This window comes from Salmo salar, chromosome 16, assembly GCF_965601325.2.
Source record: "Salmo salar chromosome 16, fSalSal1, whole genome shotgun sequence".
Classification (NCBI taxonomy): Eukaryota; Metazoa; Chordata; class Actinopteri; order Salmoniformes; family Salmonidae; genus Salmo; species Salmo salar.
In genome coordinates this window covers 29,704,449-29,721,477 of record NC_138306.1, presented here as the reverse complement: position 1 = coordinate 29,721,477, position 17,029 = coordinate 29,704,449, and the positions used below count along the sequence as shown (strand labels likewise).

The window sequence follows — 17,029 nt, the reverse complement described above, 5'->3', positions numbered from 1 at the left end:
CTGGGCTAATAAAATAAATCATACTGCTTTTTCTGAGTTTCTACAAAAGGTGAAAGACAGTGAATAAATAATCAAATGCTGTACTTTACTCCAAAGTCGACAAGTCTTTGTTTAACAGGAGGTCTGTGTTTTGACTGTAATCATCTTAAACAAGTATGATGCGGCACTGAACAGCGATACTACCAGGTAATTGTAACTGCAGTGCTGTAACTAATTGTGTAAGTACATTTTTTCCTTTATGAGTACAATGGGGTTTGTTCAGTTCTTAAATTCTATATCAGATGGTTTGGAGGAAAGTGCACTGTTTGTGGTTTCTTTAGGAAACAAAGAATTTGTCCAGAAATATTTGCCTATAAAACATCTGCAGCCCTAGGTTGTATGAAAAAGTACTAGCAGTAGTAGAGTTTTTATAAAATACTGCATGTCTTTCCAAAGCTACATCTGAGGGAGAAATGTATCAAACATATTCACACACTCTTCAAGAGTATAAGTGAACACATTATTTGAATTATGTCTTTCCATCCATATACAGTGCCTTCAGAAAGTATTCATACCCCTTGACTTATTCCACATTTTGTTATGTTGCAGCCTGAATTCAAAATGAATTAAATAGATATTTTTACACACAATACCCCATCGTGACAAATTGAAAACATGTTTTTAGCCATTTTTGCAAATGTATTGAAAATGAAATACAGAAATTTACATAAGTATTCACACCCCTGATTTAATACTTCGTAGAAGCACCTTTGGCAGTGATTACAGCTGTGAGTATTTCTGGGTAAGTCTCTAAGAGCTTATCTGGATTGTGCAACATTTACCCATTATTATTTTCTAAATTCTTCAAGTTCTGTCAAATTGGGTGTTGATCATTGCTAGACAACCATTTTCTGGTCTTGTCTTCGATTTTCAAGTAGATTTAAGTTTAAATTCCAACTCAGCCACTCAGGAACATTGTGTCGATTTGGCCTTGTGTTTTAGGTAATTGTGCTTGAGCGGTTTCCTTCTTCTCCGGAAACTGAGTTAGGAAGGACGCCTGTATCTTTGTAGTGACTGGGTGTACTATAGATACACTATCCAAAGTGTAATTAATAACTTCACCATGCTCAAAGGGATATTCAACATCTGCATTTTGTAAATTTTTACCAATACTGTAGGTGTCCTTCTTTGCAAGACATTGGAAACCCTCCCTGGTCTTTCTGGTTGAATCTGTGTTTCAAATCCACTGAATACTTTATATCCTTTTAGGTTCAACGTATATCTAGAACCTAAAAGGATTCTTTGGCTGTCCCCATAGGGGAACTTTTGAAGAACCCTTTTTAGTTCCAGGCAAAACCCTTTTGATTCCAGGTAGAACCCTATTGTCTTCAATGTAGAACCCTTTCTCTACCTGGAACCAAAAAGGGTTCTACCTATAACAAAAAAAGGTTCTCCTATGGGGACAGCCAAAGAACCCATTTGGAACCCTTTTTTCTAATAGTGTTCCCTGTTTAATTTCTATAGGAGATGCTAATGATATAAATAATAGAGACAATAGCCCAGTGTTTTTACTTGAGATTGCTCAAGCTTGGCAAAAAAACAAATCCCTCATGTATAAATTATAATAATCTCAGAACCAGAGAACCAAGAAACAACATTTTCCACTGTTAGATCAAAGACTAGAGCATCATATGATCAATGCCCATGAAATGTGTCAAAGATCAAAACAGAGTTCTCATCCCTGCATTGCCCATTGAGATGGTATCGTATCCCAAAGGTACTTTGCTGCAGATCATCAGTCTGATCATCGTCTATGTTATACTGTAGCACACAGGTTGACCACTAAGACAATGCATGTTGCTTTAACGGTACGTAATGGTACCAATTTAGAGGCCAGTAAGGTTTGGGGATTATATTCTGCAAAATATGCAATTTCATGTAACTTGATATTGCAAAAAAAATCCAACAGGAAAGCAAGCAATAAAGCAAATAATCAATCCCACAAATGCAAATACAGCTCACAAATGAATTAATTTCTTCATCTCAGACACACAGAGTCCATAAAACGACATGCCCCCCACCATACGAGCGTCAGATGCAAAGTGAACACATCCTTCTCTCGATGTCTCTCACACTCAGCAACAAAAATACAGCCCCCCCTCTGTTTGTGTCTGGGAGGCTCTCCCCAGCCGTCTGTGGTTAGGGCTCTCACACGGAACATGTGTCTCTCTCATCACAGCAGTGGATCTGCTGAAACATTTCATTTACTAAAGGTAGCCGAGCACAGATGATAGCCATTTGTTCTGTGAGCACTGATGGTGTCTCATCTGCTCCTCTATTAACTTTAGTGTGGAGCACAGATATAGCAGATTTAGTCATCGCAGCATAGATATGCTATAAATTAGCTTTCAAGTGTGCAGGAATGTATGAACACATGAACGCATGAAGGTTCTCTCTCTCTCTGTGTGTGTGTGTGTGTGTGTGTGTGTGTGTGTGTGTGTGTGTGTGTGTGTGTGTGTGTGTGTGTGTGTGTGTGTGTGTGTGTGTGTGTGTGTGTGTGAGAGCAGATAAAGCTTGGTTGGGTATGCGTGTGTGTATATGTAAGAATGTGTGTGTGTGTGTGTGTGTGTTCCCAGCAATCATAAAGTATATGTATAACAATACATATATTGTATTGTACGTCTAGTAGATGACAGAGTGGACTCCATGGCTTTGATAATAATTGAGAACAGTTCGGGCAGATTCCTTCTCAGTCGCCCTAAAGTCACACATGAAAGGCATTAATACAGCCACCAGTGCAGAGGAAACAGGACTGAACCATGCAGAGCTCCACTCCCCTCCAACTATTGATAAAAACAAATCTTGAAGAAGACAGCGGCTGATTTGTAACTTTGTGACAGATCCCTTCAAGCAAGTAAAGCAGTCATGCCAGCTTTTCTGAAATAAAAAAATATATTTGTTCACTGCTGCAAATATCAATTAAACAGTCAGCAAATTGTGCCTAATATAGAGTTCAAATAAAATTCTAAAACACAAGTTCTCTTGAAGCAGCAGAGGAGCAATTTCTTTTAATTTATCTGATGCTTCTGTTCCCTGTATTGGTGTCTGGGAGCTCTGAAAATGAGCAAAGAGCTTTTTTCATATCTGGGATGAAGTACATTTTTCTGCCCAAATTGGTCTCCTCCTGTAAGAGGGTGATCATAAGCACATCCTGGGACTTTGAGCGAGGGGCTGTGCTGACGCTGCTGTTGTTCAGGAGGCTGGGCCGGGCTGGGCTGCAGCAGCCGGGGAGCCAGGCAGACAAGGACCTGCGCTCAGCACACGGAGCGCTCTCATCCTGAAACAAGAATAGCCCAGGGGAACCAAGACATCAACACCCCCCAAAAACGACTTCAAAACAAAAACAAAACAACAACCCAAAAAGCCTCTCGAGCCAGCACTGGGTGATTGCCAGCTGCACTCTAGATTACCAGGCTCTGCGAGAGCCTTTTTGCAATCTCTCTGAGATGTAGAATCTTTAGCTCCTTACATTAATCAGTTCAGCTGGGAAGGGATGGATGGCGACATGCAAACCCCTCAGCACGACGGGGAGGGAACACATAATCAGCAATCAGATATTCTATGTAGCCATAGGGGGCAGGGTGAGGGCTCATCTCAGAAAGGTCAAGGGCTTCTCTACTGCCAGCCTACCACCACCCTCACTCCCTCTCACTGAGACCTGACACACCCACACAATGTCTCTGTCAGATTCCTCCTGTGTTGGCCCCACTGCTCCACTCACTGTGGAGCAAATACACTGGAATGTTTGATGTCATTTTAAGTGAACCAAAACAATCTGTAGGGTCAAAGGATCTATGAAATTGACATCACACTGGTTTGAATACATTTGGGCTTATTTACAAATTGAAAAAAAGTTGTCAATAAATGATTGGCTCTGATAAAGAGGTATTTTTTTCAATAGCATTATGCTCCTGAATATGCTATGTCCTTTGTTTTCAAACTAAGTTCATTGCACTGCATAACATCATTTAATTCCTTTCATCTTGTAATTAGTACGGAAGCAGCATTTATTTTATTTCTAACAAATATATGTGCATAAAAATCTAATCTAAGTGGCCTGTTAAAACAAGGCTGTTTCCCTTTGTTATTTATGACGATCATAATAAGATGCATGGAGAAGTAGTTCCTAAAGCCTGTAACCTTGAGAGATAGTTTCAGTCTGGGGCCTGCATGGGGCTCTATGAGGCATTCCTCCCTCCATTCTGCTGTGTTGTGGCAACACTAACCAGAGTCAGGATAGAGGCTCTCGGATGGGGAGGGGCCAGAGGTCACCGTTTTCCATTACCTACAGCGCCTCATAGTGCTGTAGGTACTACTCCACCTGAGGTTGGTTGTGTTTCTCTATAGGCTTAAGGACATGCAGGTGCCTGGTCTAAATGATGCCATCCCACAAGTAGCCCCCTGAAGGCAGGGACATTTAATCAATCTGCTTACACTGTTCCCTGCCTTTTGTACTCACGTTGTGTCACGGTGAGTCTTGAGACGATCTTTGTTAAATGTGGCTTTTCCCCTGCCTGTTCCCTGATTTAATCAAAATTCCAGCTACTACTCATTCATCAGCCCCCATTCCTTCCCTGGATCCATTTATGAGCTATAGCAGTTCTCCATGGAGACCAGATGCATACCCCAGCATGACCCATCTTTAACCTCTGACATTAGGTACCCCTGTCCCACTTACCATGTTAATCTACTGTAGCTAGCTATAACATGCATGTAACATAATATAACATAACAGTGCTGAGTAGAACAGGGAGAGGGTGGTGTCAGCTTTATTCAGAAAGGGACTTGCTTATATCACTCTGAGGTCAATTACAGCCAACCCTTGAGATCGGAGATGTCAGGGTAAAACAGCACACAAACAATGCTCCTCTTCTCTTCCAGCCGGCCACTTCACACTGACATTTGAAGTCGGAAGTTTACATACACTTAGGTTGGAGTCATTAAAACTCTGTTTGGCAAGTCGGTTAGGACATCTACTTTGTGCATGACACAAGTCATTTTTCCAACAATTGTTTACAGACAGATTATTTCACTTATAATTCACTGTATCACAATTCCAGTGGGTCAGAAGTTTACATACACTAAGTTGACTGTGACTTTAAACAGCTTGGAAAATTCCAGAAAATTGGCTTTAGAAGCTTCTGATAGGCTAATTGACACAATTTGAGTCAATTGGAGGTGTACCAGTGGATGTACTTCAAGGCCTACCTTCAAACTCAGTGCCTCTTTGCTTGACTTCATGGGAAAATAAAAAAAATCAGCCAAGACCTCAGAAAAAAGATTGTAGACCTCCACAAGTCTGGTTCATCCTTGGGAGCAATTTCCAAAGACCTGAAGGTACCACGTTCATCTGTACAAACAATAAAAAGCAAGTTTAAACACCATGGGACCACGCAGCCGTTATACCGCTCAGGAAGGAGAAGTGTTCTGTCTCCTAGAGATGAACGTACTTTGGTGTGAGAAGTGCAAATCAATCCCAGAACAACAGCAAAGGACCTTGTGAAGATGCTGCAGGAAACAGCTACAAAAGTATCTATATCCAAAGTAAAACAAGTCCTATATGGACATAACCTGAAAGGCCACTCAGCAAGAAAGAAGCCACTGCTCCAAAACTGCCATAAAAAATCCAGACTACGGTTTGCAACTGCACATGGGGACAAAGATTGTACTTTTTGGAGAAATGTCCTCTGGTCTGATGAAACAAAAATAGAACTGTTTGGCCATAATTACCATCGTTATGTTTGGAGGAAAAAGGGGGAGGCTTGCAAGCCGAAGAACACCATCCCAACCATGAAGCACGGGGGTGGCAGCATCATGTTGTGGGGGTGCTTTGCTGCAGGAGGGAAAATTATGTGGATATATTGAAGCAACATCTCAAGACATCAATCAGGAAGTTAAAGCTTGGTCGCAAATGGGTCTTCTAAATGAACAATGACCCCAAGCATACTTCCAAAGTTGTGGCAAAACGGCTTAAGGACAACAAAGTCAAGGTATTGGAGTGGCCATCACAAAGCCCTGACCTCAATCCCATAGAAAATATGTTGTCAGAACTGAAAAAGCGTGTGCGAGCAAGGAGGCCTACAAACCTGACTCAGTTACACCAGCTCTGTCAGGAGGAATGGGTCAAAATTCACCCAACTTATTGTGGGAAGCTTGTGGAAGGCTACCCAAAACGTTTGACCCAAGTTAAACAATTTAAAGGCAATGCTACCAAATACTAATTGAGAGTATGTAAACTTCTGACCCACTGGGAATGTGATGAAAGAAATACAAGCTGAAATAAATCATTCTCTCTACTATTATTCTGATATTTCACATTCTAAAAATATAGTGGTGACCTAAGACAGGGAATTAACTGACCTTAGACAGAGAATTTTTACTAGGATTAAATGTCAGGAATTGTGAAAAACTGAGTTTAAATGTATTTGGCTAAGGTGTATGTAAACTTCAGACTTCAACTGTGCCTAGCACGCAAATTTGATTACAGCTGAGAACTGAGCAGCTTGGCTTTTCAGAGAAAAGCAGGTCAACTGCGGGATGCTGTGAGATGATGACACCAACCTGATAGAGTCGGAGATAAGATATCTGACATGGAGGTGGAGAGACTAGAGGTCTGTCTCTTTAATGGGCTTTATTTACTGCAGCATTAGAGAGGAGCACAAAGGTAGCTAACAGGAGAAACAGCCAGACTGAACAGAGCAGGAGGCTCTGGGGAGAGATGCATTAACTGTCTGGAGTTCCTCACCTATATGTCTCAATCATTCCCTCATCTCTCCATCTCCCTCCCCCTTCTCTCTCAGAGCACCGCTGATGCCAACACCTCTCTCCTTATGTGTCTTTATTCCTCAGCATTTGAGTCAGACAAAACGCAAAATCAATAATGCTTTTTCTCCCCCCCTCATTTCCTCTTTGATGCTACTTCAAAAGGCCAGTGGACAGCCCTCGAGAGACCTGCGGAGAAAAAAGGCAATGCTACAAGACACGCACAGAATAAAAGTACTCAGAAAACCTTTCCCTTCTTCAATCCGCTAAACCGCTGTTAACTTCTTGGCCCCGGCATAAAGAGCTTGGGAGGGCACTGCAGGTGCAGGAGAGTGCCAGCAAAAATGCACAGAGAAACACACCATGGATATAATATCAGATCGATAACATATAGAACATAAAATGACATTGTGTTGAAATTGTATCCATTGTGAAAGTGTAGGCATATCATGGAAATAGTGTAATGCACAGCCAGACAATAGGGCAAGGGATACTGAGACCACAGATAAACACTGATGCTGCATACAAAGCTGTCCCTTTCCAAAGGCCCTTTGAAGACAGACAGTAACAGCACGATAATCCCCTCTCTACTCTTAGTGCACAATCCACTGGGTACTCTCAATACACTCCTCTAATCTCTCTCCCTTCCTTCCTCCCTCTCTATCTGTCCCTCTCTCTCCGTATTTCCCTACCTATCTCTGCCTTTCTCTCTCAAAGATGAAAAACAATTGTTCATCTACATTTCTGTGTAAAATAATACATTTCTCTTCCGTATTTGAATGTTGCGGTGGAGTGATTTGGTCGGTGCAGCAGGACCTGGTGGACCTGTGCTGAGTGTGTTATGAGGTACGCTGAGGGAGGGAGTATTATAGCACTATTGTATAGTAGGCACTAATAAATGCTGTAGGATGGGAAGACACTTCAAAGCATCCATATGAGTGTGCACTTATAAACAGAATGAGAGTTAAAGCAGGAAATGAGCCACAACTAAGACAGGAGAGTGTGAACCGATACAACCTCAAGTCAGTGAGTGTGAGGTGTGACTGGCACCCAGTCGCTTTGCCAAGCTGTCAGGCATCCGCAAGTGCTAGAGTGGAGGCCTGGGCATATCAGTGCACAGTATAGCCATAGCCACAGCCATAGAAGGCAGGGTACAGGGTAGGAGCATCGGTGCTGGGTTCTGCCCTGGCTGTGTCAGGCTCAGTCTCCTTCCTGCAGTCTCCTCTCTCACTCCAGACTACACGTCCCTGTCCTCGGAGCCTCTCTGGAGCTAAATCAAAAATCCATGCTCTCAATGGGCAGTCAATATTTCATTAACCAGTCCGTCTACACGCAGCCAGGACGTGTCACACAGCACGCTCCAGACAGCGCCACAACTCACACATTAATAACCTGTGGAAATGCAACCTTAACAAAGGCACTGTGCAGGGAGAGATCTGAGCATACATGGCTCCAAAACACACCACATCTCTGTCAAAGAGACGGCTGTTAGCATTACTAATAATTGTGGTTGGATGGCCTCTGAGAATATGAAATCGAACTAAAATATTTGCATAAACAAATAGCCAATTTAATAGGATAAGATACAAAATTATGCGGAAATTATTATTTTGATTTAGAAAATGTTTAGGATTTGACTTATTGTGGTGAGACTATTCAGACAAAATTATGTTCATTTTTGTTGATCTGATATGAATACAAAACGGGACCTTGTAACAAACATCCTTACCTGGTAACTCTTATATGTAATCCTCGCTGGTGGGCTAAAATTTGCCTTCCCCTTAATCTGTGGTGATTTTTTCCTGGCTTTCAGTGTCCTCAGTCCCTAACTGGATAATAGCCAATCTTGTTAACCTCTGCTGTGATGTGGGAAGCCCTGCAGCACGCAGGCGCTAGTCAAGAGCACTTCACCCGCTTGCTGATAGGAAGAGACAAAGAGCACCAAACCTACAGCAAATATTTACTGCCTTGTTAACGTACCCTTAAACCACCCATCACATGGAATTTAGCTGTATGTTGTCTCCATCCCCTGAACATTATTTACAATCTAGTAAACACTTGTGGTAAATGGCATAGTTATGCGCTGCCTGTATGCAACACAACAGCTTGGTATTGGAACGATCCGTTTGGAGTGGTTTCAAAAAGCACTGCTACGTCCCTCTACATTAATGCTCTTGATGAAGGGTTAATTATAATGTAGATGAAATACACTTATTTTTTTCTGTCTTTTGGTACATCAAATGTCTTTCTTTAATTATGTAATTCATATTTGGAATTTTCATCTTAATTGTGCTGAGTAGGCTAGCTAATTTGCATGGGGTAATGAGAGGGATGTTTCCATTACAGGTAATTAGGTACTTGAGAGGCAGTGGTGTGTGTGTGTGTGTGTGTGTGTGTGTGTGTGTGTGTGTGTGTGTGTGTGTGTGTGTGTGTGTGTGTGTGTGTGTGTGTGTGTGTGTGTGTGTGTGTGGTGTGTGTGTGTGTGTGTGTGTGAGTGAGTGAGTGAGTGAGTGAGTGAGTGAGTGAGTGAGTGAGTGAGTGAGTGAGTGAGTGAGTGAGTGAGTGAGTGAGTGAGTGAGTGAGTGAGTGAGTGAGTGAGTGAGTGAGTGAGTGAGTGAGTGAGTGAGTGAGTGAGTGAGTGAGTGAGTGAGTGAGTGAGTGAGCGAGCGAATCTCTGTTGGAAGGTAGCGACATGTAAAACACATTCATCTCTTGTATAATAAATATCAATACACAACTCCTCTATCTTAGCCATCAAACAGAAATCTGTTTGGAAAGGATTCAAATCCTCGAAAAATCGATTCCAGCTCATTTATGTATTGTGATGAGATAAATTGAAATGAATAATGACACTATTGGTGTATGGATTCAATGCAGGCCTGCCTTTATACAGTAATGAATACATATTGACTCAATGCAGACCTGCCCTTAAAAAGTAATAAATACATATTGACTCAATGCAGACCTGCCCTTATAAAGTAATTCATACATATTGACTCAATGCAGACCTGCCCTTATGAAGTAATACATACATATTGACTCAATGCAGACCTTCCCTTATAAAGTAATACATACACATTGACTCAATGCAGACCTGCCCTTATAAATTAATACATACATATTGACTCAATGCAGACCTGCCCTTATGAAGTAATACATACATATTGACTCAATGCAGATGTGCCCTTATACAGTAATAAATACATATTGACTCAATGCAGACCTGCCCTTATACAGTAATACATACATATTGACTCAATGCAGACCTGCCCTTATACAGTAATAAATACGTCTTGAATAATAACAGAAGTTGCATCTAAAAACAGAAAAGGGAAAAAAATATATTGGACTTTGGACAGTCACACCCATAAATAAATATTAATTTCCCCATTTTCTATACTCAAGATAAAAGTCTATAAAAAAGGGCATTGGGTCAGAGTGCTGATTTTTCATACTTGCCTCAGGGTCACATGTCACTCTCCCATAACTTCACACAATTCTCACACATCGCTGTCAACTATGTAATCTCACTTTATCACAGGATTCTCACAAATTGTGATCAAGTGCATATTCAAATAATTGTCACACAATTCTCCCTCCCTGTACAGAGGTGGTCAAGATCATATTCTCAGAATTCTCAAGTCTCAGTGTATTGTACATCATCTAAATGTATACATGTCTATAAATATGAAATAAGAACGTGGTGGAAAATGCACAAACATGTTTCCACACACTGTATGTATTAGACATGCACTGAGTGGTAAGGATATAGCAATGCAGACAGTGAGTCAGAAGGGCAAAGAACAGAGGCATCAGAAGCACTACTAATGTTAGGATCCAATTGCTTTTTTCCTTTCCTGCAACTTCCCATCTAATATACAGTGACAGCTGCCTGTGCTTCATGTGACTATTTTCTGTGTGTGTGTGTGTGTGTGTGTGTGTGTGTGTGTGTGTGTGTGTGTGTGTGTGTGTGTGTGTGTGTGTGTGTGTGTGTGTGTGTGTGTGTGTGTGTGTGTGTGTGTGTGTGTGTGTGTGTGTGTGTGTGTGTGTGTGTGTGTGTGTGTGTGTGTGTGCAGTGTGTGTGTGACTGTATGATAGGGGGTGGGGAGGGGTATGACTGGGATTATGCATGCAGGATCATGACACTGAGACTGGGAGGAGGACCCAGCCTTGCTCCCATGGCCATGCATGTATACCCTACTACCCAACAAATAGGTCAGTGGAACACAACACACAGACACACACCAGTATCAACTCAAAGAATCCCAGTCTGCCAGTGTCACCTCGTCTGCGACCCACATTCAACACTGCCAGTCTACCACGCAATTCAACCCTCCGAACAGACAGACACGTCCTCTGGACTAGAACAACCAGATTAAGAGCCAAGGAGAAGGAACTGCGACAGAAACACCTGAACCCCCTCGTCCTCCGTCCCTCGTCAGCCCAGGACTCCCTGTCCTCTCACCTCGTCCACTCCCCCATGTCTAACCCCCAAAACTTGAAACTGTTTCAAGAGCTTGAGGGCTGTATTTCACATCAAACAGAGACCATTATGAGCACACTGGCTGTTATTTCTTAAACACACACACCAGCACTGAAAGTAACAATCCTATTCACTTTAGAGAAACATCCAAACATCCCATTACACACGTCTTATCATCCATTTAGAATTTCAAACTTAATTTCCTTCCAGAATAGGAAATAAAGAATAGCTGCTCATGGAGGAAAATATATATTTCAACATCTTAATTCCCTGGTAATAAACACATACAGACGCAGTTACTCTCTACCTCTCACTCCCTCTCTCCCTCTCTCTCTCCCTCCCACTCTCTTACACTCTTTTCTTACAAGCGGCTGAAATTGAGTTGGCAGGCAGTGAATAGAGAGAAGCTTCACTTCCCTATGTGTTACTCTGGCTGCCTACTGCACCGTGGAAACAGCATGCATGCATTCTGCTCTTACCTTTCATAGCTGAAATCACAAAATACATCATTAAGCTCCGAGTCCATAAGAGAGCACTATCACCAGCTCAAAGCCCTCCACTGCTGTCTCAGCAGCAGCTGGCCAGCACAGCTCTGTCTCTCTGCCTCCGAGCATGACCACACGAGAATCCATGTGACTGTGACATCAGTGCAAATGTCTGCCTGCTCCCCGCCCCCTGCCTTTGATTGGCACAGCAGGCAGCCAGTGGGGGCGCTGACAGCTCAGGCAGGGAACCTGGCCCCTTTCCCACTGATTGCAGTACTGAGGCTTGTCTGAGGGCTCGATAGGCATAGCACACTCTTACTATCTTGTCTTGCTTATCTTTTAGTGCCAGGATAAAGTCATAACAGTAGCACTGCCAGACATTTTTTCCATTCCCTTTTTCTCTGCTTTCAAAATAGGAAAACAGAAGGAGAAAATAGGAAAACAGAAGGAGAAAGAGAGACTGGAATAGAGAGAAAAGGGAAGAGAAATACAAGTAGATGAATACGTTCAATAAGAGAATGAGGGAAGGAGATCATGTAAAAACAGAGAGCAAAAGGGAGAGAATATAGAGAGAGGCTGTCTAATTCCCTGTGGCTCAGTGATAGCAAAAGCCGTCTCCTCCTCTCCTCTCTGAGTGTGTAGATAGATATTACTACTCAGTCTGCCTCCAGAGCAGCGGTGGAGCCCAGACAAACGAGTGGAGGTTCAGCCCCTTCCCCTGACCTCTCCACAGGACTCACACACCTCTCTCCTCCTCTCCCCCTCTCGCTAGGCTCAAACACACAGGCTCTGGCAGGTGAGGAAGGAGAGATAGTGACGAAAGGGTTTGGCTGATCCCCTCCACCCCACAGTGACTGGCGGATGAGTTTCTCTATCGTTTTCTACCACCCTCTCTCTCGTTCTCTCTCCCTCTCTCTCTCTCCCTCCCTCACTTACTCACTCCTCACTCTCTCCCTCACTCCTCTCTCTCTCTCCATCCCTCATATAATAATCTGTTCAGACCCTTACCAGCTGGCACTTTCTGATACAATATTCTGGTTTTAGTGCAATCCGGCTCTGGCCAATAACCGGGTTTCATTTAGAATGTCCATAAATAAGCTGGTGTTCATATCATCCCTTCTCAAGATAAATCAAAAGCTTGGTACTATAAGGTTCTATCTATATTTTTTGTCAAAATTGTTCTGTTCAACATTCTCTACCTACTGTATATAGTACTCTAAATACCCCAATTCATGTTGTTAAGTTCAAAAGAATACAATAATAAAATTGCTGACACCATTCAAACCACTGAGAGTTCAGAAATGTAAAGCCAATTATCTCAGAATAATCTTTTTTGGTGATAAAACCTTATAGTCCCAAGCTCTCGAAATGCTAAATATTTCATTGCATTATTTATTTCATGGCAATATCTTTCAGACATATTTTCATGTTAAACGTTTAGAATTATTCAGTTTTACCAAATTAATTTGCTATTTTTGACATGTCCAGTCAACGTTGATTTTGACATTATTATCTAACATTGATTTGGCAAATATAATGTTCCATATTTACTTGCCTGACTACCCAGACCCCTTGATCTGGCCAAACACTACACCACACCCACTGACGTTAGTTTCTTCTCCGCAATGATTCTGGATCTGAGGACCTCCCCAATCCCTTCACTGAATGCAAACATATTCGGGGCCGTCTGATTGGTCCAGAAACCAATGGGTTGGGTCTGAGCCAGAACACACGTGGGTAAAGCAGCGGTTTGAAAATTCTTCATTGGATTTGATACACTGATTAGTTAGAGACGATCCAATCGCTGATGACTTTGTTTGGTACAACGCCCCTGGTGCACCTCGTCACCACAAACAACTTCAATGATGGCAGTCTCAGACTAAAGTATGTAGCGAACGACAGAGCAGCGGATGTCATCAGGCTACCATATTCCACCATGTGTACACGTCTACAGCCAACTTGTCATTTTGGGACTGCTGCAGGAAGGGTATACTATGTATATAGTAGGAATCACGACCTATGATACATGAAGTATGCAAATGAACCTCCTGCCCATGACGCCATAAATCTAGAAAATGAACGTGTTTCATTACAACCTCTACAGGATCCATTTGAGGCACAATTAACACATTATCTCATGTAATGTCAGAACCGAACGGTCACTGCACAAAACATCATTCAGATGCAGATATCCTCAAACGAAGCATGTCATGGTTACAAACGAGTGAAAACAATGTGGTGGTAAACACATTTCAATCCCCTGTCACACTGAAACCTAGTGTTTGTTTCTCATGCTGGGTTTCTAACCACAAGACACTGTGTTGCTCTCTACATGAGTCACGCAGGGCCAAGTTAAACTGTCACTTTCAGCACAGACAACAATGTGGTGTGGTTGCCTTGGCCATGTGCTGCTACTTGCTACAGTATCAGTCAGTCTTAAACCATGGGCCATCTCACTGCTGTTGCTGTGAGTTCCTTGTTTATAAAACCGCATGGCTTTGGCCCCTGGGCGGCCGGGCCCCACTGTGACCTCACACACACCCACTCTCTCCTGGCTGCACTCTGATCTGCACTCTCTTCCCAAATGTTCAGATGACTGCAGATAACAACAGTTTAGCTTAAAGGAAAGGAACATCTACACTACAGTGTCTGTGTGTGAAAGAGAGAGTGGAATGGATAGAGGGGCGAGCGCATGCAACTGCTTGAGTTTGTTTGTGTGGATTGTGTCTGTTCACTGTATGTGAATATGTATGAGTTTTGTAAAACCTTGGTTGAGGACATTGTGTGAAAGCATCACTGACACAGTAAGGACAGACAAGACATACAAGCCACAATGTATCCTGAGAGTGACATATAAACTCAGCAAAAAAAGATACGTCCCTTTTTCAGAACCACGTCTTTCAAAGATAATTCGTAAAAATACAAATAACATCACAAATATTCATTGTAAAGGGTTTAAACACTGTTTCCCATGCTTGTTCAATGAACCAGAAACAATTATTTAACATGCACCTGTGGAACAGTCGTTAAGACACTAACAGCTTACAGATGTTAGGCAATTAAGGCCACAGTTATGAAAACTTAGGACACTAAAGAGGCCTTTCTACTGACTCTGAAAAACACCAAAAGAAAGATGCCCAGGGTCCCTGCTCATCTGCGTGAACATACCTTAGGCAAGCTGCAAAGAGGAATGAGGACTGCAGATGTTGCCAAGGCAATAAATTGCAATGTCCACACTGTGAGATGCCTAAGACTAGAGGTCGGCCGATTAATCGGAATGGCCGATTAATTGGGGCCGATTTCAAGTTTTCAAAACAATCGGTAATTGGTGTTTTTGGCCACCGATTAGCCGATTTCCCTTTTTTATATAAATATTTTTTAACTAGGCAAGTCAGTTAATAACCTGTTGGGGATAGGGGGCAGTATTTGCACGGCCGGATAAAAAACGCACCCGATTTAATCTGGTTACTACTCCTGCCCAGTAACTAGAATATCCTCTTGACGTTACCCTAGGATAGGGGGCGCCACAGCGCATTTTGGAAAAAATTCGTGCCCATTTTCAACGGCCTACTAATCAGACTCAGAAGCTAGGATATGCATATAATTAATACCTGTGGATAGAAAACACCCTAAAGTTTCTAAAACTGTTTGAATGGTGTCTGTGAGTATAACAGAACTCATATGGCAGTCAAAACCCCGAGACCGATTGAACCAGGAAGTGGAATTCTGAATTGTGGACTCAACTTCACGTCGTCGCCTATAATTCACACCATGAGATATCGTTTATTGAGCACTTCCTATTGCTTCCACAAGATGTCGCCAGTCTTTACAAAGTGTTTTGATCCTTCCACTGTCGAAACTCAGTGAATGAGACGCGTTGGAAATTGGTCACAGCGGGAGGGCCATCACCATTATGACGCCGGCGGCCCTGTCTACCCCCACCTTTGGAAACGTTTTGAAACACATTGAAATCGTCCCCCTCGAATCTTATTGGCTCTCTTGTTGAAACAGGCTCTGAAGATTTATGTTATACAACGTTTGACATGTTTGAACGAACCTAAATGTGAAAAAAAGTACTATTTCGAAACCACTGTGGCGCGCAAGGCAGATTAGTTGGATATGCCCTTCGGACGCACTAACATCAGCAAGCTAATTGAACATAAAGGATGGACTTTTTCAACCGAAAATACATCTGTTGTGGACCTGGGATTCCTGGAAGTGCTTTCTGATGAAGACAACTAAAGGTAAGGGATTATTGACAATATTATACAACATTAGATGTGAAATGCGATTGTTCCAAGATGGCGCCGAGCTGTATTTAATTGCTCATTTTCTGAGTATCGCATCCCCTTTTATCGCTAAGTGTGATTACCCAGTAAAGTTATTTTAAAATCTGGTATGACAGGTGCTTTCAAGAGATATTCATCTATAAATCTTAGAATGACAATATTACATTTTAAAAATGTTTTCAAATAGTAATTCAGTAAAATGTAGCACTGTTTCCCTGGATGCATTTGACGGGAAAATAGTTAGTCAACGTCAGACGCCGATGTAAAATGCTGTTTTCATATATAAATATGAACTTTATTGAACAAAAGAATGCATGCATTGTGTAACATGATGTCCTAGGTGTGTCATCTGATGAAGTTTGTAAAAGGTTAGTGCTGCATTTAGCTGTTTTTTGGTTATTTGTGATGCATGTGTTTGGTCGGAAAATGGCTATGTTGCTGCATTTTACGATGGACTCCTCTAACATAATCTAATGATTTGCTTTTCCTGTTAAACCTTTTTGAAATCGGACGACGTGGGTCGATTCAGGAGAGGTGTATCTATAAAACGAAAAAAAAAAAAAAATAATCCTTTTTTTCCAAATTATTAAATTTTGTTATGCTAATGGCGATATGATTTTTCGCTGGATTTTGATCCCGCTGACGGGATGAGACGCTGAAGAGGATATGCACTCTAAAGTTTCTAAAACTGTTTGAATGGTGTCTGTGAGTATAACAGAACTCATATAGCAGTCAAAACCCTGAGACAAATCCTAACAGGAAGTGGAAATCTGATTTGTGGAATCACTTTCAAGCCTTTGCCATTGAAACACACAGGGACTTATTAATCATTTAGCACTTCCTAAGGCTTCCACTAGATGTCAACAGTCTTTACAAAGTGGTTTGAGTCTTCTATGGTAGAAACTGACCCAAAGAGAGGCTTGGGAAGTTGGTCACAGGGGGAGGGCCATTACTACTGTGACGCGGGCGCC

General features: G+C 42.0%; 1 protein-coding gene across 2 annotated transcripts in view; it reads right to left on the bottom strand.

Moving 5' to 3' along the window:
• The window catches only part of LOC106573506 (nuclear receptor ROR-alpha A), a 270,663-nt gene that overhangs the window by 51,212 nt on the left and 202,422 nt on the right, over positions 1–17,029 (bottom strand). Inside the window, exon 1 of one of the 2 annotated variants that reach the window (XM_014148628.3) lies at positions 11,764–11,921. The exons of the other annotated variant lie outside the window; for it this stretch is intronic. Coding sequence (XP_014004103.1) covers positions 11,764–11,794 — 31 coding nt within the window. The 5' untranslated portion in view covers positions 11,795–11,921. Of the gene's footprint in view, positions 1–11,763; positions 11,922–17,029 lie in introns of those variants that run through there. 2 annotated transcript variants of the gene reach the window in all.